At 41.2% G+C, this 26,097-nt stretch overlaps 1 protein-coding gene across 7 annotated transcripts in view; it reads right to left on the bottom strand.

Annotated features, from left to right (window-relative positions):
• The window catches only part of NFIA (nuclear factor I A), a 437,679-nt gene that overhangs the window by 282,602 nt on the left and 128,980 nt on the right, over positions 1-26,097 (bottom strand). For 4 of the 7 annotated variants that reach the window (XM_045028577.1, XM_045028581.1, XM_045028579.1 and 1 more), the window contains exons 1-2: positions 8,813-9,122; positions 1,940-2,471 (exon numbers count right to left, since the gene is read on the bottom strand). In XM_045028577.1, coding sequence (XP_044884512.1) covers positions 1,940-2,471; positions 8,813-8,839 — 559 coding nt within the window. In that variant the 5' untranslated portion in view covers positions 8,840-9,122. Of the gene's footprint in view, positions 1-1,939; positions 2,472-8,812; positions 9,123-12,924; positions 12,950-13,809; positions 14,004-26,097 lie in introns of those variants that run through there. The other 3 variants (XM_045028578.1, XM_045028580.1, XM_045028576.1) reach the window with 3 other exon arrangements.

Genomic DNA, 26,097 nt, shown 5'->3' with positions numbered 1-26,097 from the left:
AGTTCCTGTGGCAAAGGTTTAGTCCAAAGAACAGTAAGTGCAACTGCGGTCTGTTTGTTACCACTGTCATATTGATAAGATGGTATAAGGTGGTATGCTGCTAATCAAAATATTATTAGACTCTTTACATATCTAATGTGTGACTGCCATAACAGAAAAAAACTATCACTTTAGGCCTCCTTATATTACATATGTACTTAGTTTAGCTGCTTGTCTCTCTCTGACTCTCAACCATATTTTATCTAGACATATATGGAATGACGGACAAAAACGATAATGTGTATTCAAGTTTTTAAGGTAGGAGGTCACTGGGTTCTGCTGACAATTCCCAGTGCTTTTCAGAAGCCTGCATTTAATTCATGAAACATAACACTAACTAAACAACACTAGTGCTAAATGTAAGTCTACAGGAATTGGTCATTCCCATTTCATCATACCATGTAGTAAATAAATCACTCTTCCTGTAATATTTGCCTACATTTTCTTCCCCAGCAATGCGAAGCGCGATTGATCAAATCACATCTAATTACAAAGTTTCACAGCTTAACTAAGTAAAATATCACAATGTTAGCCAAAGGTTCCTTCTAACCATAGTGTATATCAATAAAATTACTGAAGTGATACTATGTATCACAATGAATATTGATTTTATTGCAGGCAACTTTCGGATAGTCTGCAGTTTATGTATCACCCCAAAAGAATGCTAGATAATAGATGTATTCTTTTCTTTTAGCAAGATTTATATTATTATTATTATTGTTATTATTATATATTTATTAAGTTTCTAATGATAAGAGTCCACTGACTTCTCTTTGTTTCCCCTCATTTTCAACTCCCTCCAACTCCCTGGCTTAAATTACTACTGTGAATGAAATCCAGCAAAACTAGTACGTATATATGAAAAGTCAACAAGCTCCAAAAACTTGGGCCTAACATTTCATACACAGCAACTCTGTCAGAAACAAAATGATTGAAAAGAAATGCTACTGCATGTTATTTATCCAGTTGACCTATTAGGAAGCCTCTGAATATACTAATATTCACAGGCAGGGTGTGGTTCGCATTGGAGTCACAGACAAGATTGCGAATTTCATGACGTGTAAAAGCATTTCCGCTCTCCTGAATGCAGTATTGTTAAATAAGCCATCAGTTCTTAGTATCAGTCAGATTCTAAGTGTATTCATTTATTGTGTGCTAGTTACATTTTTAACACTGACCTTACTTTCCCCATTTGATACCAACGGCCTTTATTTTAGCCACAATCCACACTGCACTGTTATTACATATTTGTATGATTTCTTTGCTTTTCTCTCTGGGACCAATCCTGCAAGGTGCTCAGCACCTTCACCTATCACCCATGTCAATATGAGCTGAAGGCACTCACCGGGTCTTGTATTGGGCCTGACCACCATTGGGCTTTTGACACTTCTGTTTCCCTGAATTTATTTTTTACACGACACAACACACATACAAAGCCAGTTTAAAAAAAGGTTCAGCTACCTTCTTTCTCTTACCAGTATTAAAATAAGGTCCATTTTAAACAGGCCACTACATAGTTCTAAAAGACAGCCTTTAACATTTCCTGTGCTAATATTAATGTCGGCCACTTCTGAAAGCAGTTTAGATGTGCCAAAGATTTGATTGCTGTTAGTATTGGAAAACCAACATAACTTGACACTACTACTTCTTAAAGGCAACAGAAAGTGTGTGAACACCTGTCCATTCACAACCAGATTATATTGGTGTACATTCTCTTACTCGTCAGGCCTGGAACTGGCGTTAAAACCATGCTGCCAACCACATTTACATGGCACATATTCTCCCAAGTTCAAACACTGACTCATACGGTCTCTGACTGGTCATAACACTCAGCTTGGATGGTATAGCAGAGGACTGTAGATATACAGAAAGTTGGACAACTTTGCATAAATGCACTTACCTGCTGCGTGCACAAAGTATGCCAAATATAAATCGAGTTCCTTAACAGAAACTCCTATATGATGTGGCTGTACGCACAGCCCTGGGTTAGAGCACTGTGGGGACTTTACAAGGCGTTCGCCATCAGTACTTTCGAGCGGAATACCTTTAAATAAAATCACCATAACAAGGTCCAACCTCCAGACCTTATCTGCCTGGCGTAGGCAGTCAATTCTTCTCATCTTGCCCTTCTGGTCTGGATTGGAAAGAACACAACAAGGAGGCTTTTTTCCTGTGACTGTGAGAACAAAATCCTCTCGGTACTCAGGCCTGATATCTTTCCGGAGCTTTGCCAGAAGTCTGGATGCCCATTTTTGTTTGACTTCAGGTTTTTCGCTTAGCAATTCGTCCTTCACTGCTCTCTCTTCCTCTTTTGACATACGTTTTTCATGTTTTTTGAAGTATTTTCGTTTTCGGGCTTGCAGGTTGAACCACGTGTATGCAAATGCTCGGACGTGAGGCAGAAGTGCTTCAATGAATGGATGAAATTCATCCTAGGAAAATGATAAAGAATTATACTGATGTCATGAAAACACAAACAAATCAGTCACAGAGTTCAAAACATCTCCTTAAAATACTATTTTAACACATGAGAAATTAATATCCGCTAGAAGTAAGAATTAAGGAATGACAATGTGTATATACTGCGCAGTGCAGAAAACACAAGCACCTTTGTAATCTCACACACATATTAACACATATATTGTATATATGTATTCAGATGCCCCCCCCCCAGGTTACGCAAATCCGCACTTATGGAAAAAGTTCGGTAAGCTAGAAATAGGCGGGGTTTTTGTTGTTATTTTTGCATAATGGTGAGGAATACATTTCTGACTTACGCAAAATTTGAGTTACACAAGGCGTTCCGCAAAAGAAAGCTTATGTAAGTCAGGGAGCATCTGTATACACAGTCACACACATACTATATCTATAGATATACATATCTATATATAAACCCTTTCTCAATATTATATCAGCCTAAAGAATATGACACTGCTATCACAGAGGGTAGAGAGCAACTAAAATACACATAAGTGTGAGGAAGATTCTTTAACTATTAGACTCAGTCCTAAAACTTAAAATCATTCAAAAATAAAATAAAAGTTTAAAAATACATGAGTGTAGTGACCTTAATCCATTTTCAAAGAATGCATCTCTCACTTTGCTCTTTCCCTGACCCCACTTGCTTGTGGTGTAGCCAGCATATGCCCGCCAATTTGGCAAATTCTAAACATTGGGATGCCAATCAATGTTTGTATGGGGAAGTCTGAAATACAGCAACACTTTCCCTAAGACATATTTGGAAATGGCAATCTGCGGTGTAATAAAATTTCAGTATAAAGTGATTTTATAATACAATACAAGGTGCTTCTAATCTCTGTCTACCGTACCACTAGAAACAGTAAATAATGTAACCAGTTTGCAAATTTCTCCAGCATGCCTAACAGTAAAAAGTATTAAAAACTTAAACTCAACCCTTATAATTAAAAAAAAAAAAACCTGTTTGGTTTATATGTAGCCTACCAAAAATAATAAATCTGATACTGTGCCATGGATACAAGACAAGTTCTGACGGCCTTCTATTTAAAAAAAAAAAAAAAAAAAAAAAGAGAGGGAAGCTTCTATGTAAGTATTAAGGCACAAAATCTTAGCATTGCCACAGTGATCCACACTCAAAAAATGATTTATTTTTGTTAATACATTTTGTTTTATTTTTGTTAATATATTATAAAAGAATTTATAATACTTTTCTCCACCTGAAAACATTGCCTGCCTTCAGTAATAATATTTTAAGTTCACTCATCTTACTTGAGACAGAAATAATCAGTATTAAAAAGTTTCTTGAACTTGAATAAGTATATTGCAAGAAAGATCCCTGTATTCAACTTTTTAAATAAATAAATATACCTAAAAAGTACTACATAAATCAGACGGGGAGATCAAAAGGTATTATAATTCATTATATTCTGCTTGTTATGTTTCTCTACGTAATACTGTTACAGGATGTTACACTATCTATAGAAAAGCATGTACACTTTAAGGACTCAGTTCTGCAAACATGTATGCAAGGGACTAATTTCACTCATGAGGTCGATAGGACTGTTCCCATGAATGAAGTTACTCCCATTTGCAGGATTGGGCCCTGCGGGGCAAAAAAAAAAACAACCCACCATGAAACTGCACAAAACTTCCTACAGCATGTTAAACTCTTAATTTATGTCCATTCTTGCCAGGTAACAGTTTTTTTGTTTTTTCAGCTTAACTGAATTTCTTCTTTTACATTCACATGTAGAGTATGTCACGTATCAAAATCATTTCATAACCTTTAAAATAACATTGTTAAAATATACTTATTCTACAGCTCCAATGGCTTTTTTTGTTTTTTTAAATAGGCTTTGCTGCTCAAACAAATATAGGCAAAACCGAGAAATCAGTGATAGGAACATTCTATTAGCAAAATCCTGTTACAATTCAAGACCTTGTATTAGCTTTCTAAATAGCTTAATTGCATGTATTCTCTGTGGTTCCTAAAATGTAAATATTAAAATCAATAAACAACATTAGATCATTTATATCAGAAAAAAAAGGAGATTGTTAGAAACTACAGAAAATGAAGGAGAGATATTTCAATGCAGCACAACAGTGCAGGAATCATTACAAATATGAATGATTACTAAAATATAATATGTAAAAATACAAAAACTTTGGTGAGTGACACTTTCCCCCTCCCCCCCGGTTGGAGAAGATCCTGGTTTCAAATTTCAATAAAGTAAAAAAAAAAAAAAAATTGCTGCTAGCTTTCGGCCAGTAGATTCAAAAAGTAAGAGAAGGCAGCAAACATAATGTGTAGCTGAACTTTTGCAAATGAAAAATCGCTTTAGAAGAAAAAACGGTAAAAGCTGCAGTTCACCAGAAGCTATTCAAAATAATAAAAACACACTTCTGATCCTTAAATGTTCTCTCCCGTTCCCCCTTTTAGAAGAGCCGATAGTGCAAAAAGGCCTCCTGCAAAGTCAAAGTTTATCTGCTAAGGTAGACACACAATTCGCTGAAAAGACCTACGCTGAAATGGAGGATTGTTTTAAGCACTAATAAATTCTAAATACATCTTGGTTTATCCAGAAATATTTAACTTTCAGCTTTCAACAGCACTTCTTATTGACTGATCCCATATGCTCAAGACTTTTTTGGACCTAGGCTAGATACTAGCTAAAATACAGTTCCTTTAATCTGTCTTAAAGATGAGCTACAGAGAACCTGAAAGGGGGGTGGGGGGAAAGGAACAGGACAGGGATGGCTTTAAAAAAGCTCAGAACCATTATATGGCCTAAAGACCAGGATATAATTTTAAGAAGTAATTAGTCTGTATTAAACTGCTACATTGCTACACCATATATATATATACACATAACATAATCACATAAACAGTCTAATGTGATTTTTCAAAATGAGGTCCTAAACAAAAAGGTTAATTCAAGAACAGAAGACTTGACAGACTATCTCATCCAGCATTTCGAACTGTCTTCATAAACATATTCCCCTGTAAAATCAACCTACCTAAATCTCAGTGACATGGTATTAGCAAAATATGAGCAGGGATAAAGGAATCAACTACTAATCCAACCAAATTTGATTTTTTATTCTACATAATAAAGTTATTTGTTTCAGTGTTATAATACCAAACAACTTTCTGAAATGTAGCAATGCAAGAGCGAGTATTCATACATGTGCAGGTCTGATCACATGATCACGGCAAAATATAAAAATTTAAAGAAAATAAGATTATGTTTACCTTTTCTCAGGTTAAGTTAAAAAATATTTCAAAAGTTTAGTTTAAAGGCACTGTTATCTCCTTTAACAATTAAAGATTACTCTAAAAAATAAAAGGCACCACTAATGTGTTTAATACATTTTTTTTTAAAAGACAGTGATAAACAGTAAGCTTTATCATAAAAGTTTCTCAGTTTGTCAATATAGTGCTTCAAAGCGCATTCTGCATCTAAAAGGTGGGCCTTAGAACTATATGTATATAAAAATGCTCACATATTCTTAAAAAAAAACTGTAAAATTTACTGACAAAAAAACCCCTTACAATCCAGATCAGAGTTAAAAAAATAATGTAATGCTTTAGAGTAATTGTTTTACACAACATATTTGTGTGGCTGTGTTTGAAGATAAGTCAGATATAGCAAGGGTAAAATCTCTAAAACCCATGTTCCTAGAAATGTTTGGCCATAAATCTATAAAGAGAGGTACATGTGTGCCCAAAATATTTTCTGGATATGCAGCAGGGAAGTGAAACAAATACTGTGTATATTTTCCTTATAGATGATTCAAATCTCTGTCAGGTACATATAGTCATGTCATTTCAGTTGCGTTTCTTGGACTAATGTGCTTTATGACCATTTTTTAAAAATCCACTTTCTAACGTTTTCAACCTCTAAAACTCTAATGTTTCACCAAAACTTTAAAAAGCATTTATTTCAAAACTTGTATAAATAAAAGGCTTACGTTAACTCTGACATGAAATATATAAAACTACTTACGCCCTTATTAATGATTTTGCGTATGTTTTCTACGTAAAATGACAGAACCACATAACTGTTCCACTCTCAATGTGGAGTTTTAAAAGAGGGCTTTTGAATCCCTAAACTACTTTTCCAAATGTGCAACAAGAATACAAGAATTCTGGAACAGAATGATACAGTATTCAGCATTTTAAAATATCCCAAATTTGTCTTAAGTCTTCTTCTTAACGTCCCACTGGGCCTACTAAAACAGGATTACATGTGTGCAGTTTGAAAGGATAATAGTATATGGCTGCTTCTCTGAAAGTTATGTTATTACCAATCATCCAGAACATGAAACAACAGACAGTAGGTATTTCCAGTTGCATTAATAAACTAGCAGAAATTTGACCAGAAAGGTACAGCGTTTGAAACACCCCCCTCCCACCCCTGCATTTCACTGCAGCTCACAAGCCCATTCACTATATCTACCTTCTGCCTATAATAAACTGTAAGATTACTACCATAGTGAAGTTCCAACCTGTAGTCACTTTGGATACTATAACCACAAATTCATTGATTTATGGAAGGAAAAAAAATAAAACTTTTAAAGCTATTCAGGCTACTTCTAAAAGCTATCCATTCCCATTATTAGAGTCAGTTATTCTCCAGCAATGACTCTCTCTCTCTCTCTCTCTCTATATATATATATATATATACATATATAAACATAAAATTATAGGAATAATGCTCTCATATAGGAGGAAATAATCTCTGGTGTGAGTCCGCCACAAAGTATTTCCTAGTTCAAACGATTATCTCCTGCTAATTGAAGGTGTACAATTTAATGTCTGCAATAACCTGGATTAAAAGGGACGGAAGAAGGTACTTAATTGGAACTAAATAGAAACTATCATCCTTATGAATAATAGTCAGACTAGAAGACATCTAAATCCCAGACAGGATTACAGAGCTATATGGAGGGGAGGGGAAGCTTTGGAGAGAAGAAAAATCACATCTCAGTTCAGCTTTATGCCTTTTAATAGTGAAAATAAATATGAAAAATGCCAGCACCGGATCTGAAGCAGCAAAAGCGCAATCCTTTGCCTGAGGAGGTATACAGGGAGGGAGAGGAGGCTGGGAAGAAAAGTTGCCCAAAGTCCTTAAGCAGTTAAGTGTAGCTGGAGCAGCAGGAGCTAGAGCAGCAGCTGTGAAAGGAAGAGACCGTCCGGAATGGAGGGCTGGGCGTCTGCACACAAGCTTAAACTCCACAGATCCAGGGTAATGCAATGGGGAGGGAGGGAGTATGTAGAGGGGAAAAGGCATTTGAAATAATAATGTTAAAAAAATAACAGAGAGGCAACTTTGCTGCCCTAAGGGCTCGAGCAACTTTGTGAAAAACACGGACTGAACTTGCAATCCAAACTTCCCCCACTCCCCAAACATCCAGGCAAATGTGACACCCGGGAAAGTGACAACGCGCGTCAAAGCGGTACATTTCCAGGGAGCAAGACAGAGCTAGACGTTCTTGACCATCAGAGGCTGCATCTACAGATCTGTGCATGGGGTGCAACGTATAGAGCTGCAGATCTCTGCACGGCTGCAGTGTACTTACAGAGATATAGATCTGTGCACGAGAGTACAATGTATGTACAGCTGTAGATCTATCCAGTGCGTGCAGCTATACGACTCTGCATGGGTGCAATGTGTATTTTATATATGTTGGGCTATAGATCAGGGCAATGTAGATAGCTGCAGATCTATGCGTAGGTGCAATATATATATAGCTAGGTCCAGGCATGGGTAATGTACAGAGAGACTCATAGGCAAACCTTAACCGCATCTACGAACCATACCCTTACAAACAAAAAGTGTGGACTTTAGGGAGGGAAATCAATGCAGACTATGCAATACCTTACGTCTTAAAATAGAAAATGCAGCAGCTTTTAATGCTACATTAAAAAAATAACCCTAAGCACATCTATGTTTTCATGCATTACTCGCATCGGAAGCACAAACAGTGAGTATTGATTGCAGATGACCAAGCATGTCATGGGCTGCAACCCTGCTAAACACGTGCAGGTCGTCCCCCCCAAAACTGCATAGGAGCAGAAAACCCCCACCACCAATATTAATTAAACCATTAATAAGTAGGCGCCATTAGCCATGTGCCTACACAAATGGCCGTGCAAGAAGAGGAATGCAACCTAATGGAAACAAAGTTACTTTCTTAAAGCTGTATTTCTCCCCCCGTACTCCCCCCCCCAACGCATACACACACACCACCCAGCAAAACCAGCCCCAAATGCATCCAAACAGCTGCTTACCTGGGTGAGACAGAGAGGAGAATACATGACTGCTGTGGGGGGTTTTGTGGTTTGGAGGTGTGTGTGTGTGAGAGAGAGAGTGAGAGAGAGAGAGAGAGAAAGGGAGAGAGAGAGGAAAAGAGAGAGAGAGAGGGAGAGAGAAAGAGGGGGGGGAGAACCTAGCCTGCTTCTTGCTTTCACATTTCCAACTCTGCTAAACTGCAGCGAGCGCTGAGCAGCTCCATGAGCTGAACTTTAACCCCGCCTAGACTTTCCCTACACTACACACTATACATGTCTACTGTAGCCAGGCGTTAAAGGCATAGCACACACTTCCCACCCGCCCCCAGCTTCCAGGCTCCCCGGGAACCTGCCCGCGCGCCTCCTGCTCCTGCTCCTGCTCCGCTCTGCACCGCACCAAGAGCAGCCGCAGCTCGCTCGCTGCCTTGCCCGGGGGAGGGAGGGGAGGGGAGAGGGGCTGCAGTGCTGTGCTCGGCCAGCCCTCCCTATCCCCGATCCCCGCTCTCAGTGCATTACTGGGTAACGCAGTCAGGAGCAGGACTCACGGGCGGCTATAGGCTGCTACAGGATGTGCTTCAGCAAACAAAACTACTTTTCCACAGTGCTAGCCCCTCACCCCCACCGCCTCCCTTGCTCCGTGCATCGCCTAAGGAACTTCACCGATACAGGCTACCGATTGTAGAGCCTCTAGATTGCGTCTGTAGCTCCACAGATGCAAAAGTCTGGGAACATTTGGGGGGCGGCTGCTCGCTGCACGCTCCTCTGAAGAGTGGGATCTATTTAATTACGCATTGTAAACTCTAAACTTTTTTTTTTTTGCAGGCATCGTGTTCATTAGCGGAGGTCTTGAAGTTTTTTTTTTTACACGTGGAATTTTCACAGATTAGTTTTTTTCCCTGCACTGTTGAGACTAAGGAATTATAACCCTGGAGTGGGTACAGTCCACTAGGTTTTGGGTGGTGGTGGGGTTTTTTTTTTAAGATCTACACACCTTAATACAGGACCATAAATATTTTACCAACTGGAATGTCTTTTAAAGTTAAGTCCCTTGGGGGGAGGAATAAATTTGTTCAAAACTTTCAAATATCTCTAATACTTGGCATGTGATTGTCATTTTAAATAAATCACTGGATGGTAAGGGATGCCTATTTTACTAAAAATGCACAACCTGTGCTCTGCATTTACCCTGCTCTCCCGCTCCCCAAGCAGAAGTAACGCACTTCAAAAAGAACCGAGCCTCTAGCCACTTATTTCGGCTATAACGTACTGTTTTGGCACAAGGAAGGGTTTGGTTTTTGGGTTTGGAAAGGTTCCAGTCAGCTAGCTTTTCTCTTTTATTGAGTCTTATATTTTCTCTCCGGTCTAACATCAATATATCTCCTGGATGGAGTACTCCCTCCTCTTCCTCTTCCCAATGAGCTGCATGCAGCCTGCAGCCACTTACATATCCACAACCATTCATAACACCACCAGCACCCCCCAAGGAAAGGAGACGCCACAAGACACACCGCATGCAGCGTGCAAAGCTTCTCATGTGGATGGGAGATGTAGGTACTGTATTTCAAACTGTAAAGCCTTTTCACAACAAGTTCAGGAGTGTTAATCCCTGTGCCCATTGCTGTTCAAAGAAAAGGCTCTGTCAGAAAACCTGGTGTAAGAAAAGTAACAAAAAATCCTCTCTCTCCAACTGGAGACTTTTTCATTTCTGTTCCCTCGCTAGTACGTCACTAAATTTGCTGACTGAAAAGAGATTCTTGGTATTTACCAGGGCAATGTTTGATGGAAGTTCTCTACAAGCTTTTCTTTAACTTGAAATGTCCTGAACTAACTGAAAAAATGAGCTGTTTTCACTCAGTGCTTTCCTTTGATAAAAAAGTGGTCTGTATCTGTTAGTCAAATAATGACAAGAAACACTTTCAGCTAAATATTTGCTGCTATATATCACTTCCTTGCTCTCCAAGTTTCCTCGATAGAAGTTTCTGGCTGACAGCAAGACATGTACCTGAGGCACAGAGAGCAGATATTGACCAAAGCATGCCTTAAAAAGAAAAAGAGAAAAAAAGTCTTCTATAACTTATAACAACTTTCTTTTGTTGCTATAATGTTTACATTTGCCTCTATTTAGAGCCCTGCGATACAAAAGAGGATACTTTTTAGTGATACACAGTAAGATCTAATTATTAAAAAACATAAAAATAAAGTGAGTCACTGGAGGTAGTTTCCATTCTGGGCCCCGATCCTGCCGACCCAAATACAAGCTAACGTGAAGTTCCATGAACTCCACGGGCATCCTAGGTGCGCGCGGAATACGGGATCGGCCCCCTAGCAGTCCTTTCGGTGCAGCAGGCAGCCCTGCTCCACGATTTCCAGCTTTTTGTGGTTAGCAATATTATCTTAAGTAACTTTTGGCGCCCTTCGTAAGACTTTTGGACGTGGGACGATTGTTTGCGCCCTCTAGGCAGAGGCTGCATCCAAGTTCAGCACCAAACCCCTTCACATCCGCTTTCTCGAATCCAGCACACACCGTGCACGCTTAAACTCTAGGATCATGAGCCTACAGAAGAGGTAGGAGAGAGGGGAGCTTTGCACAACGCTGGTCCCAACTGGCTCAGAACCTCCTTTCGCCCAGTGAAAGTTCCAAGCGGAACGTTCAAACAAAGCAACTGGGGGAAGTGGGGGTGGGGGTTCCCGAGAGAAATCACCGTCGGGTGGCATATAAAGCTATGGAAAGGCACGCAGGAGTGGGGGCGGGGAAGCATAGTTAAAGCAAATTCCTTAATCATAACAAAATAAGCGAGGCACTAAAGCAAACCCGGAGATCAGCCGCTAGGAAGGAGACGTTGGAAATGGGGACTTCGGTCATTTATTTTGAAAGTGCTATAGGCTGCCTTGCGATGGGATGTCTGTTGAGAGAGAGAGAGAGAGAGACTTCTGCCATGATCCCTGCTATCCATATTCTCTCTGGCACTTTGCCCGGCATTGCATTTACAATGTTTTATTTGCAGAAACTTTACCTTGCCAGCGTTAGTGAAATCCTCTTAGATATATAAATTACGTCAATGAGAGTTCACTTATACGTACATCTGAACTCTCTTTTATTTCGGAGGTACTTAATAGTGAGGCCGTATTAGTATGATTGAGACCTGAGCGCCCAATGCGCACGGGAGTCAGAACTCGGCTAATAGTGAGCATCCACACTCGCCCCCTACCCCCTCCTTTATACACTTTCTGTACTTGTTAAAGCAACAATTTATTTGCCAGTTACCTCAAGGGTTTGTTTCTTTTTCCCTTTTTTTCTTTTTCTTTCTTTCTTCCCAACTTTGTTGCACTTTGGTTACTATGAGCCGCTTTCTGGGAATAAAACACTGGCTAGTAACTCACGATTACGGACCCTTGAAAGACAGTCTGTACACAACTAAGTGCAATGTATGAAGTTTGTGACTCCAAAATCTGCCTTAAGTAGCACCCGGGAAGACTTAGGGGTCAACTCCCGGGGAGGTATTTCCAAAGAGCTAAAAGAACCCATCCTATTTCTAGTTAACTTTCAAAGTACCCACATCGCTCAAGGGAAAGAGGAGTCGGATATTTTAAATCAGCGCCTGCCAGCTACTGTCTCCAAGACAAGCTGTTGGAATAGATTTCCACTGGGCTTCTGTCAGGGACTTATATCCAAGGGACTACGGGCCTGACTCCAAGTTAGTGTGTTACTGATCTCCTACACTCGCACCTTCTGCACAGGGAAGACTAGTAACAGGAAGAAACGTACAGATTCATCAGTCTCGGGTTACTTACATCCCTGATGGTAGCTTTAGCTCCGTCTCCCCCCACTCCACACCCACGCGCGCGAACACACCCCAACTTTATAAAACATCTGCCAGTCGCCTGTGAACAAATCCAACACAGACCTCCTGCACCTCAGTACACACTATTCACCATTCAGTAACTAATGGGTTAAGAAAACCATAAACAACCATACAAAGGATTAACACGCGAGGGGAAGGCGCACGGCTACTCTTGCAAAACACTTTCTAAATCTTCCTACATTTTTGGCCCCGTTGAACAGTTAATGTGCAAAGACATCTGCAGTCAGCTAAACATGCTAGTGTAATCACCTCATGTCCATTGTACACAGTGACAAAGTAACACACAACGCATCTGAGGGGGGCCCTTCTCGACTTCCCATGAGAAATACTGACAGCTTTTTCTTTCACAAAAATGCCAACGGGAAGGGGGAGGGGTGGCCTAATCACCCTGGCATTCCTTTAATCTATTTTCACGTGCAAAAGGCAGAGCAAAGCACACACAATTTGTTTTAAAATTACCCTAACTCAGCATTTTGCTAAACTAGCAGAAACGTGTGTGCGCGCGCGCGCTTTGCTAAATCCGGAAGTTTGCAGCAGGTTTGACAGCTTGAAACTACACTGGCCCCTGCTGAGCTCAAAGAACTTTGAGGGGGGAGAAGGCCAACCCACTCTCAGCTTCCCACCCATTTGGGATATTCGAACGTTGCGACAGCCACGCTGCTCGCTCATTGGACAGCCCTCTAGTCCATCATGGAGCTTTGCAACATTGATTAGAGAAGGCGTGTGTCAATTACACGCAAAGTCTAGACACTTCCTTTTGTGCTGGGTTGGCTGCCGATGCCAGACGTCTTTTTACAGACCCGAGCACGTACATTTTTTTTTCTTTTTGGAACCGAGCAAGCGCTAGGAGGGGAAAAAATCTGTCAAGCTCAGCGGTTTTCTGAAATCCCTGGAAAAAAAAAAAAAAGAAGGAAACTCTAGTGCATATATATACACACACAAAACAAAACCCAACCACACAGCTGCTATCTCCTGCACACATAACACAGAAATACATTCAGCTACACATTATTTTTGTAGCAAATCACTGACATCGAATGTATCGGCAACAGAATAGCTATTAAGTATCACGTTACATACAGTATCTTTGTTTATAAAAACATGGAAATAGAAAGTTTAAGATGCACCACGTACCATTGCAATGTATAAAGAGTACGTGAGAAACTTTACAAGGCTGAGACGATTGGCTTCATAGGTTGACACTTTTTTTGTTCAATTGTTTGGCTTTTATATATACATACATATATATATATATATCTAAAATAAACTTGGAACCGTTGAAAACCCGGAAGAGAATAAAAGCTGTAGCCAATTGCAGGCTGCTGGTTAGGTTTCTTTCTTTAAAAAAAAAAACTTTACTCCCAGATCAGAAGGATTTGCAATGCAATCTCTCTCTCACACTCTCTCTCCTCTTTTTTTGAAAGCCATCCAAGCCGGGCTGGCTGGGTTCTCAGAGTCTCTCTCTCTCTCCCTGGCTTTGCCTTGTGTGCTTTGGCTTGTGTTAGACTTTGCAGAAGTTGCGATCGATTCGGCAGTCTCTCTCTCTCTCTCTCTCTCCCCCCGCCCCTCCCCGTGTTTATTTCCGCATTCGCTGCAATTTGCATAGGAACCACGGACGCACAAGGAGGAGGCTGATGTACGCACGGGGCCCACCCTTGGCCAATGGCAGCTCCTGGATCTCCCATCAACGCGAGCTCCAGGATTCAGCTCGAGCTGCGGCCGGGGCCGGGACAGAGGTCCACCTACAGTAGGCCGCAGCCCAGCAGCGGCAGGCGGGAGGAAGAGGAGTAGGGTATATCTGTACGCAATGCAAGTCTTTTCTGCAGGCGGACGTTGGGATGGGGTCTAAGGAGATGGTTTGCTGCATGCTGTCCGCCTTGCAACTGAGCCTCTCATTTTAAAAGCAAACAAACCCTACCGCTATTTGCAAGTTACAGAATTAGTTCAAGGAGACTGGCCGGGAGGTCGGCAGAGCCATTTGCACTGGGTGGGGGAAAGTTCCTCTGAAATGTATTAAATCTGCTGAGTTCAGAAATCAAATGCAACAAAACAAAAGGATCCTGCATGGTTCTAATTAGGGTGACCAGATGTCCCGATTTTATAGGGACAGTCCCGATTTTTAGGTTTTTTTCTTATATAAGCTCCTATTACCCCCACGCCTATCCCGATTTTTCACACTTGCTGTCTTGTCACCCTATTCTAATTCGAACTGTGCCTGCCCGCCGAACTATTGGAAAACCTGAAGGTGGGGGTGGGTTATCATTACAGTCATCGAATGCCTAGCTGCAAAGTATTCAACTTCTGCAGCACCCCAAAAATAGTCCTGGTGTCATCCTTGCAAGATGTTGTGTCTATTAACTAGCTTTGGACATTTTTGCATGATAACCCTGATATCTACAACTCCTAAAATACAATCTGCTAAACTTAATTTAAAATAAATCTCCAAAGAGGGCACGAGAAACAGAAAGCCACCAGTCAATTGTGTGTAGCTCTGAATCATAGAACCACAGGGTTAAAAGGGACCGCAAAGGTCATCTGGCCTAACCCCCAACCATCCTTGATGATGGAGGCTTGTGTGATTAACAGCAGACAGCAAAAGCATTGCATCATGTATTGGAAGCTTGAGATCTCTTGATATTGCAACATAAAAAAAACCCAACTTGATAATTTCTGGAACTTTATAATTATTTTAATAGTACAGTGTGGCCCTTTAGCTGAATAAGGACTGCTGGGGTATCATGGTTACCCCCAAATATTTAATACTATTAAGTGGATGAGATTAGAACTTTAAAGATCTACCAGACTATAGTGTTAACTAAAATTGGTAAATAAAGATGGTAGCTACTGGTTAGCATAAACTTCTGTTATTTAGTGAGAGGCTTTTTTTAGATGGTTTCTATTAGCAAATCGTCAAATGGTTAAATATTGTCTGCAGATTAAATTAAGAGAGTGTTGTTAAAAGAAACATGGCAAAGGATTGTCTGCTATGTTATCAAGAGTTATCAAAGAATACTCTCGATACATTTCAAGCGGCTAAGGAAGGATGCAGTGCCACTCAAGTTTGGCCTGACTGCCCCAAAGGAGATGGAGGAAGCATGGGCCAAACCCTTGCTATGACTCTATGAGACTATCCCCCCCCCAAAACCGGGACTGTTGGAACATCTGTAGATGGGCAGGTGTGCAATAATGACATTAGAGGTAGACTGTGTTGGGTTTTTGGAAAGGAGGTGGGTCACATAAGGAAGAATTTAGAAAACAATTAGTTCTTTATACAGAATAGCAATATTAACATAAAACTGTGATCATTAGAGGCCTAATCCTCCAAAGTGCTGACTACCTTCGTCAAGGTTCTGAGCATGCTCAACTGCCATGGACCCCAACCTTCCTAGGTGCTGACCACCATCTGAGAAGCCCTGGACACTATTGACTCCAATTCACTCCAAAGTCAATGGGAACTGAGGGCGGTCAGCTCCTCTCAGAGTCAGGACTTCAGGGCCCATTTGCAAGCCCACTAAAGTCAATAGAAAGCCTCCAATTGGCTTAAGCAGATCGGCGGGTAGTGTTTGATGTATCAGGGATCAATTTATCGCATCTCGTCTGGATGGGATAAATCGATCCGTGAATCGATGCCCGTACTCCACCTCAACAGGAGGAGTAAGCGGAGTCGACGGGGGAGCCGTGGCAGTCAACTCGCCGCCGTGAGGACGGCTGGGTAAGTCGAACTAAGATACGCAACTTCAGCTACGCTATTCACGTAACTGAAGTTGCGTATCTTAGTTCGAACCGCCCCGCTAGTGTAGCCCAGGCCCGAGGGCTGGTCTACACTTACCTTGCAGTCCGACGCGGGGAGTTCGAACTATCGCGTCTGATCTAGACGCGATAGTTCGAACTCCGGAAGCGCTAGGTCGAACTCCGGTACTCCACCGCGTCAGGAGGAGTTGCCAGAGTCGACCTGCGAGCCGCGGACTTCGCTTCCCCGCTGTCTGGACGGGTAAGTTTTCGAACTAGGGTAGTTCGAATTCAGCTACGTTATTCACGTAGCTGAATTCGCGTACCCTAGTTCGAATTAGGGGGTGTGTGTAGACCAGGGCCAAGAGACTTACATGCACTATATAGAGCTAAATCCTCAGCACTTACTCTACAGTCCATAATTTGATGTGTTTCATAAGGCATTTCTTATTCCAATAAAAAGATTGTGTGTGGTGGGGGGAAGTTGATAGATATTGACTGGGTTGGCATTACCCCTTCCCCCAGTTCTATCATTTATTGCGCAAAAGATACTTCAAAAAAGGCTGACAATACCCATCTACTATGATACTTTCTTAGTGTGTTCATTTCTATTCTTTTAGAAGAGCCTGAAAATAAGATTACAGTCTGTGAGCAAAGTGGGGCACCATAGGCCCTGATCCCCAATCTGAGGATCTAGACACTGCTATAATATAAATTATCAAAAAAAAATTATGAAAGTGGCATAGAACCCTTAAACAGTAAAATAAGCCTGCAGAGACAGTAAACTGATGGGCTCAACTGTTTTAGATTAAATGAACACACACATAGGTTTGATGGAAATCTGATGCCAAAATACTAATTTAAAATTACTTAATTCCTGTGAATAATAAATGTTCATATATGCAGCTTTCTATCTGTCTTGAATACTTACATGGCGCCATCATCCTAGTACTGCATAATCTTTAATGTCTTCATCCTCACCACAACTCTGGAAGGTGGGGAAGTGCTATTATCTCAATTTTATAGATGGGGAACTAAAACTAAGATCCTCAAAGGTATTTTAGACTCCTACAGCCCCCTGAAGTTAAGTGACTTGTCCAAAGTCAGAGAGAAGTCTGTAGTAGAGCAGGGAATTTGAACACAGGTCTCAGAAGGCCTAGGCTGGTGTTCTAACCATTGATCCCTTCTGCCATACTAAAGCTTTCCATTTCACAATTTCACTAATCCAGTCTTTGTTCTCCAGCATATTGGGGGGAAAGTCCATTTTGCTCCTGGTTCTAGCTGATCACTGAAAAATTCTGCAGAATTTTCCAAATGAGTTTGTACTTTTATCTATTACAAGTTATACAGAAATAGCAACCTACAATCAGATGGGTTCAAACTAATGAAAGGAATAAAACAGAAATCAGAGACAGAGATCCAGAATAATCATTATTTTCTTTCCTCATTTGATTGTAGTTTCTTACAATTTAATAAATAGATTTTCAGTTTAAATAGTACTTTGAAAACAGGATTCACTTTGAAAACTACAACCTACAAAGTTCATAGTGAAAATAGTTTTGATTTAATAAGTTAAAGATGCGTTATTGACAGAAAATTATTATTATTTTATTTGTATTGCAATAGCACCTAGTCAGAGCTCAGAACCACGTGTTAGGCACTGTACAAATGCCTACTAAAAAGACAGTCCCTGCACCGGTTTGGTGCAAACCATCAGTATGTTTGTTAAACTACTAGGCCACGAACATGGAAGAACACACGTGTCAAGTAATATACAGAAACTTTTTTTATACAGTCACATTGTGTTATTCAACACTCTCCTCTTTATCTGAAACCGACAGACACCTTTCTCAAGGGCAATAAATGACTCTGCAGTGGTACTGAGTGATTACAGTCTTCAGACCTGATGCAGCTTTCTTTCCAAATCACAGTTCAGCATAAATAATATGTCACATAATTTTGGACCTAATCCTGCACTCTTTAGTAGACATTTTGCTTGAGTAAGGAGTGTAGGATCAGTCAAATTATGAAAATACTGTTACGAGATACCTACTATATATTTTGGTACATGCACATTTTTGTGTTTATGACAATATACTTCCCAAACTTCATCAGTTTGTTTACTTTTGGTACTATTTTGCTACCACATGAAAACAGCCCATTGAAATACAGTGATTTGTCTTGTGTTGACTTACTACACACTGAATCTGAAATTTAATAGTTGAGGTGAAAATATAGCTTGAAAGATGTTAATTGAATTTAATAGAATAAGATTAACACTCAGCAGCTGCACTATACTTTATAGAAAAGTTATGACTAAGAGAAAATGGGGCAGTATAATGAAAGACTCCTCACAACTTTTATTTATACCACACTTAGAATGCTTTCCTCTATTCCATGTTGAACTTTTTTTCTCTGTGAGCAATGAAGTTTAAAATTAAGACGAGACATATAATATTTCTCAAACTGCAATAATCAGTGATCTGTTTAAGTACCATGTTTGTTCCTTGTATTTTTCTTTATTAGAAATAAGTCGGTAAAATACAAGCATCCTACTTTTCAGGCAAAATCTCTCCTAACTTTGTGCATGGGGACAGTGATTGGGCATGAAGAATCTCGGTATGCTAACATCTGACCTTTCAGTATGAAAGCTTCTGATACTGTGTATGTTGAATGATGTCTGTCTGCAAATCACTCCAAGAACTAGAGAATGTATGAGGCCTTTATTTATCAAAATAGTGTAATCCGTCATATGAGGTAAGTGTCCAAATAAGGGGTAAGAAAGCTGATCACTTTCCTAAGATGAGAACTTAAGAGAACTTAAAAATATATGAGCACAAAACTTTTGTCAATATTTATCTGTATTTTTCTACGTTATAAAAATACTCCTACAAGCCCAAATTAAATCTCCCCTAAATGTGAAAATATTATACGCAAGTTGTAGAATTCACTCTAGGAAGACAGAAACTTTTCTATGTATTGAGTTTTACAAAATCCACTTTTTATTTTTAAACATTTTAACCAAGGAAGCACTAGTGATTAAAATTTTAATACTAATCTTCAGTTTTGATTATTAAATTCAAATGTTTACTTGTTGCTTTTTGTGCACATAGTGCTTCTGTCAGCATGTGCTCGAGTTGAAGCTTTTTCTAGGTTTTCTAAACAAGTAAATTATACAATCAAGGTTGGTTTTTTTTGCCTCCTGCTCCACTGTTCAGAAAGTCTAAGGGGGTTTTGTATAACATCTAATAAATGCATTAGCTTCAGCATCAGAACATTTTTCAAGTCTTCATTACTGTAATGCTGAGACCTTCTGCATTATAAGTATTGTCAATCTAGATCCCTGGTTATGGGCAACATGGGGTCAGGTAGGATCTTTCTGCACCGGTTGCTTTATTTTGCAGAATATAAGATTTCTTCTAAAAAAAAGTAAGTTTGTGGTTGTAGAGCTGTTGTAATCAATGACCTACTTACCTTCTGGAAACAGACTAAAGTAGCACTAGAAAAGGAGAGAATTTCTTCTATTCATCTTAAAGGGGTGTTAACTTCCATATCAAGTTGGGACAATTGCAGTGCTAATACTATTAGCAACTAGACACAATACAAACACAAAAAGAATAGGAGTACTTGTGGCACCTTAGAGACTAACAAATTTATTTGAGCATAAGCTTTTGTGGGCTACAGCCCACGTCTTCGGATGCATAGAATGGAACACACAGAAAGAAGATATTTATACATACAGAGAATATGAAAAGGTACTCTGAAACCAATACAAACACACCGAAATGTGATTATAAAGGGACTAATGAATCCTGGTTTTCTTCATTTTTTTTGTTCTGTTTTTACTCCTGTATACACACACAGATCACAACAGGGGACTCAGTTATTCTATATAAATGCAGTGAACTCTTTTTTTAAATGTAGCTGTTTCTAAAGTTCTGTTCTCATTTTATGAAACAGGTGTATTGTTACAATTGCAGTTTAGCCAGTTTGCATAAATCAAATATAATATAATTTTCCATTTAGAACATGGAAAAGCTCTGCTTGCAGATTTTTCCCCCTTGGCAGGAAATAAGCATTTCCCTACAGATGTATGTTTTTAATCCTCTTCAGATTTGGATTGTCCCTACTTGTAGAAACTCTAGTAGCGATCCACAGTATGTATAGAAACAGAGCTTCTCATTTGCAATTTGTTCTGCACTTAAACTCTCTTAATGCCACAAATAAACTTTGGGAAAGTTATTTCACAGTAAACAGTGAGGTGTGGTTTAAAATTGTATGTGCTGCTGTATTATTAGGTCTCACCGACATTGCAATTATCATTTGAAGCTGGCAATACCATATTAGCTGTTTAGTCAGATACAGAAATAAAGGCATGTATAAACATTCTGACATTTTTATGAATGGAAAATATTTTCGAGATTTCCACCCCACTTTCTTGTTTGTCCTGTATACACCAGGACCTATGTCTTCCAGAATCCCTATATATGTCACTTTAATATTTAGACACAAACAATACATAACGGAACATGATGCATTGTTACCCCGTCCCACCGCCCCAGTCAAATCATATACTTTTATTAGCTAGTCAATCCTCAGTCTTTAGAAAAGTAAATATCCAGAACCATTTGCTTTTATTTGCACACACAGGAGGTAAACCCTAGGACTGCAGTCTCCGCTCTAACAGCTGCATCGCTGGAAGTAACAGCAACGTAAAACTGACATTGACCATGGTGCTAAACACCGTACAGATCACAATTTTTATTCGACAATTGATTTCGCAGCAGGGAGGGTTTTAACTCCTCGAGTAAAGGCACAAAGAACCAGAACAAAAATGATCACAAACAAAAAAAAAAACAAGCGTTGTATCCCCCCCCCGCTTGTACACTCATGAATCGGTGGAGAGGGAGGGAAAAATAAATGGTGTTTAAAAAAAATCATAGTCTCATAAGCTGCCAAGTCTGCCTTCCGAATTATTCATGAAGTCAATGGTAGCCATTTTCATTTAAGGTACAGAAAAAGGAAGGGGGGAGAAAGGTCACGAGAAAAAAACCCCAAAATACAAAACGAGCCGTAGGTAGAGAACCGAATCCACATTCATCCAGTGATTATTCTACAGTCAATTCATTTCGAATGGCTGCGCTGCACTGAGCTTGCAGGGGAGGGGGTGGGTGGGGAATAATCAATCCATGCTGTGCCCGGTCCTTCACTAGCCGCTGCTGCTGTTGATGCAGAGGTTAGCAGCTGCATCGTGGTGGTGTTGTGCTTTTTTTTTTTTTTTTTTTTTGCCGCAGTCTACGTCCATCGTATAAACCAACACGCACTGAGATGAATAATGGAAGTACAGTACTGAAGACAGCCACGCTGATTTATCACAGCGAATCATTCACTGCTCCAGCCCCGGCTCTCAATTATGCCACTTTAAATCACGCACACACAGAGAGAGATAAGCTATTTGTGGCCAGATCTGAGCCAAACACAGTGAGAGAGAGAGAGAGAGAGAGAGAAAATCCGGATTGTTGAACAGAAGGAAGTGGGAAATAAAAGACAAAAAAAAGGATCTCCCCCCCCCCCAGCGTGGACAAGCGCTCTGTAATGCAGCTTGGACGAAAATAAAGTCTGAACAAAACTAGACGGTGAGACAAGCACGTAGGAGAGGGTGAAACTGACGTTAACGCAGACTCCATGGGAATCTGGTGACTGGGAAGCAAAACGCGCTCTCCTTTGCTCGCTCTCACACGATTTTTTAAGAGAAACGCACTAGAACTGAGTTGCGACGAAACTTGGCTTTAAAAATATTCACACGCTGGACACGCTGCAGTTGAGGTTTCTTTGGAGAACGTATGGTGGGGAAGAGAGACCAGGCAGATGCACGTAAGAGAGGCGAAAGGCAGCCTTGCTTTATAATCTCGTATGCCAAGAATTAATTGCTAAACTTTCTTTAAAGGGTCTTGGGTTGTGGTCAGAATGCACTAGAGGGCTCCTGAAAGACGAATATGTATATATCTATAGTGTCTTCCGGGACACTCTCTCTCTCTGTATTATGGCTCCCAACCAATTCTAAAGTAGAGACGGATACTTGACAAATGTATATACTTTTAGTCTGCATTCATAGATGCATTTAAAAAAAATCAGAGCTAGGTGCCTCTATTAAGAGCTGTTGAGTCTTTCTGCAAATCCTGCCAGCATGGTTTTGCCCAACATTTTTATGATGTCTGTTACTATTCTTGTTTTATTAACTGGCTGTAAATCCCTGCAATTAACACAAAGCCCTTCAGGTAACGTCCAGACGGTGAGTGAAAATCGAGAACAGCAAGGACATTCGTAATCAGCGCTTCCGCCTTGTCACCTGCCCTCTGGTGACGAGGTATTACAGTGATCGGAGGTCGGTGTGAAACGGGACCCAGCACAGGTGCTACACTCCTACCAAGGGACGGCTGGTGAGTTACCTAAGGACTGAGTGGAAGCCTGAACACAGGATGTTTTTACATGTTCAGGTTAGGCATTTAGCACAACTAATGCAGTTTCGCATGTTCATTCTAGATGCATTTTTGAATGGTAGCGAAAGACAATCTGAAAAGTGTTTGTAGCATTGCTATAATCCGTATAGACACAATAAATCGTAACATTTCCTTCCACGGTCTACTAGGTCCATTCTTACTATTGTGACCCATAGCGGTGGATTATTGATGTGAACAGAGTGCCATTTTGTTCTCTTATGTCAATCTAAATCAGAAATATATACACACACATTATGGGTGGGAGTTTCAAAAGTGGCTTTAGAGCCACAGGTTTAACTGAAAGTCAATGATAGTTGTTTTCCTAAGCCACCGAGACACTTTTGAAACTCCCTGTATGATAAGATAACACCCCCCCCACACACATTATACTTTATAATGTCTACAAACAACTGATACGTATAACAAATACCTGTGTTAAAATGGGAATTTATATATAAGCACCCAAAGGGACCAGCACACTAGTGGGATGCAAACATTTTCTCCTACTCAAAGCTTGTTAGTGAGAAATAAGAGGGAGCAAGTGCCCCATCACAAATCAAATCTTCAGCTTTATTTTCACTCCTTACAATTTAAAAAAAATGTTAATATAGATTTAAACCTAATCTGGCATTTTACAAACTTATTACTGGGCTCCAAAGTTTGTACACTAAGCGAATGTTGGCATTGTGTTCTAACTTACCATGACTCTAAAGATTACAGACATACCGTCGCTGTAATATTAAACCTCTATGTAAACTGTTACCTCCGGCCTTCAGTTGGGAAAATGGTACAACTTCATAGAGGAAAATGTAGAGTTAAAAAATTAAGAAGGTAAAAGAAAGCTACATTACTAGTCCGGTCTTTGGAACAGTGTATGTAATAAAGCTTTGGGGTTTTGCCTTTGTAGAAATACCCCTCTCTCCAAGATTTAGGTATTTCACACTACAGTTGCAAAGGCCCCTGTTGAAGTCCCTCAGGTTCATGAGCCTCAGCTGGCGGGGTCAGTACCCTTCATCCACTAGACCCGTTAGAAATATAAACCTGAGGGTGAAGATCAAGTTTACAATCATGCAGAAAAAAAAAAGTCCCACCAAGTCTGTAGGAAATTTTCAACTGCTGCAAGCACTAGTGAAATTAAACCACATCACAGCGTCAGTGTAATTAGCACAAATCAAAGCTGAGCCTGTTTTTTAGAGGATGTGAGGCTGCAAGTAATGTAAGTCAGTCAGAAAAAAGATGAGAGAATATATATCAATCCTACCGAGGAAAAAAAAATCATGTATGCTCTCTCCCTTCAAGGAGAGGGGGAGAAAGATTAACAGGAGTCGGGATTGACTCCAAATCGGCACAAGACTCAGAGTGGGGGACGCATCCGTTGACTAGACGGGTCAGGAAGGAAACCTCTGCCCACAGCCCAACCCACGGAGAAGAGACAGTCTTGCCATTTGGCCTTTGAATTTGGTTGAAGGGTGAGTGTTATGAGGCCTAGAGCTGGAACTTCTCTTCTCCGCACTGACTTACCTGGCTCAAGACACAAGGCACCTCGGAGCACTGAAAAGAATAAAATCAACGCAGCAAGGCGAGCTTGCCAGGGGGCCAAGGCGAGCTTGCCAGGGGGGCTAGGCCAGCGGGCCCGTCCACAGAAGCGTTTCGGTGCCCAGGGTAGGTTGGGGAGGGTCCGGAGGGATTTTGCTCTCCCCCAGGAGCGGAGACAAGCAACAGAGGAGGGCTGCCCATTGCCTGGCTCCTGCTCGTGGTGCCCTTTTGGGAGGGCTGACACTTGCCCTAAGAAGAATCTCTCCCGGGACGTCCTAGATCCAGCCGAGCCTCCTACAAGAGCCCAGGGACCATTTCCAACTCCCACTAGAAACCAGCTCGGCTCCTGCTGCCCGGAAAACCCAGGTTAGCTGAGCCGCCAGAGCTGGAGGGCAAAGCCCTTTGCCGCACACTCATGGTCATAACCAGCGTCCAGGGGGTTTCCAGTGTAGCCTGTAAACCCTTCAGGAGTCAGATCCCCCCACACACAACTGGGGCAAGGACTGCGGGCCCTTTAAACAGCCCCCCCCAGCCCAGGGCGCTTCTCCCCCAGCTGGGAGGCTGCACCCTGCACTCCTTGCAGTGAGATCTACCCTGACTCCAACAGGCGTCTACGGCCTCGATCCTGCCACCATTAAAGCCTTCGGGGGGAGCAGGATGGGGCCCGGGCGGAGTCCGCCCTGAACGCGGGGGGAGGACGGAAGATTTCGAGCCGCGTTCACGTCCAGCAAAGACGCCAAGTCACTGGCCCTCGCTGCTGGAGCCGGCCGCCCAAGCCCAGCAGCAAGGGACAGTCGGGATCCAGCTGTGCCAGCGCAGAGCGCGGATGCCCATGGCTGGGGGGCGGTTTGGACAGGTGTGACTGGCACACGCGCGTACACGTTTCATGTCAACTATTTCAGCATTAAAACAACCCCCCCCCCCAACCGTTTATTTGGAGTCTTACAACAGCGCTGGAGTCACCTGTACCCTTGGGCCAAAGGAGCAATTATCGTTTCACGGCCTGGGGCTCCGATTAGTAACTTTATGGCGCCTGTTATCTTTATGGCCGGCTCGGAACTTCAGCCTATAAACAGAGCCGCGGCGATCAGCACATCCAGGGTATTCACCCGCTTCCCTCCCGCCCAGCCCCCGCTCCAGCCTGGCACGTGTCAGACACACCTCCGGGGCGCCCAGCACTGCCTGCACCCACGCTGGCCATTGCTCTGCCTTACGGGTCATTACCAAAAAAGTCAAGCAGATTTAATCATAGCAAGTTATTCAATCTACACAGCGCGGGGCGTGCTCCTGAAACGCCCCTTGACTTCATTCAAGGCAGGATCGGGCCCCGCTGCCTTTGCAGAGATTAGAGACCTCCAAAAACTTCCTTTGGCCGGCATCAGTGCAGGATTGGGCCTAACTGCCCGTGTCCCTGGTGATATCGAATCGACCCTAGTTCATCCCTATCTGCATTTTACCACATGGGACAAACTGGTCTCTGAAAAGCCACAACCAATCATTTCATTTTAGCTGGTCTTATTCAAAGGTCCTTTTTTTACAGTCGCCTGTTAGTTCTTGGTCACTGATCCTTTCTAGGAAATATTGAGACACACTTTGATTTCACTGCTAGGCCACAGAGTTGCTAGATAGTTTTACTTTCCCGTTATGAAATGTGTGT

The sequence above is a fragment of the Mauremys mutica genome, chromosome 8 (genome assembly GCF_020497125.1).
Source record: "Mauremys mutica isolate MM-2020 ecotype Southern chromosome 8, ASM2049712v1, whole genome shotgun sequence".
Classification (NCBI taxonomy): Eukaryota; Metazoa; Chordata; order Testudines; family Geoemydidae; genus Mauremys; species Mauremys mutica.
Note: the sequence above shows the minus strand (reverse complement) of the source record. Positions and strands in the feature narration are given on the sequence as shown.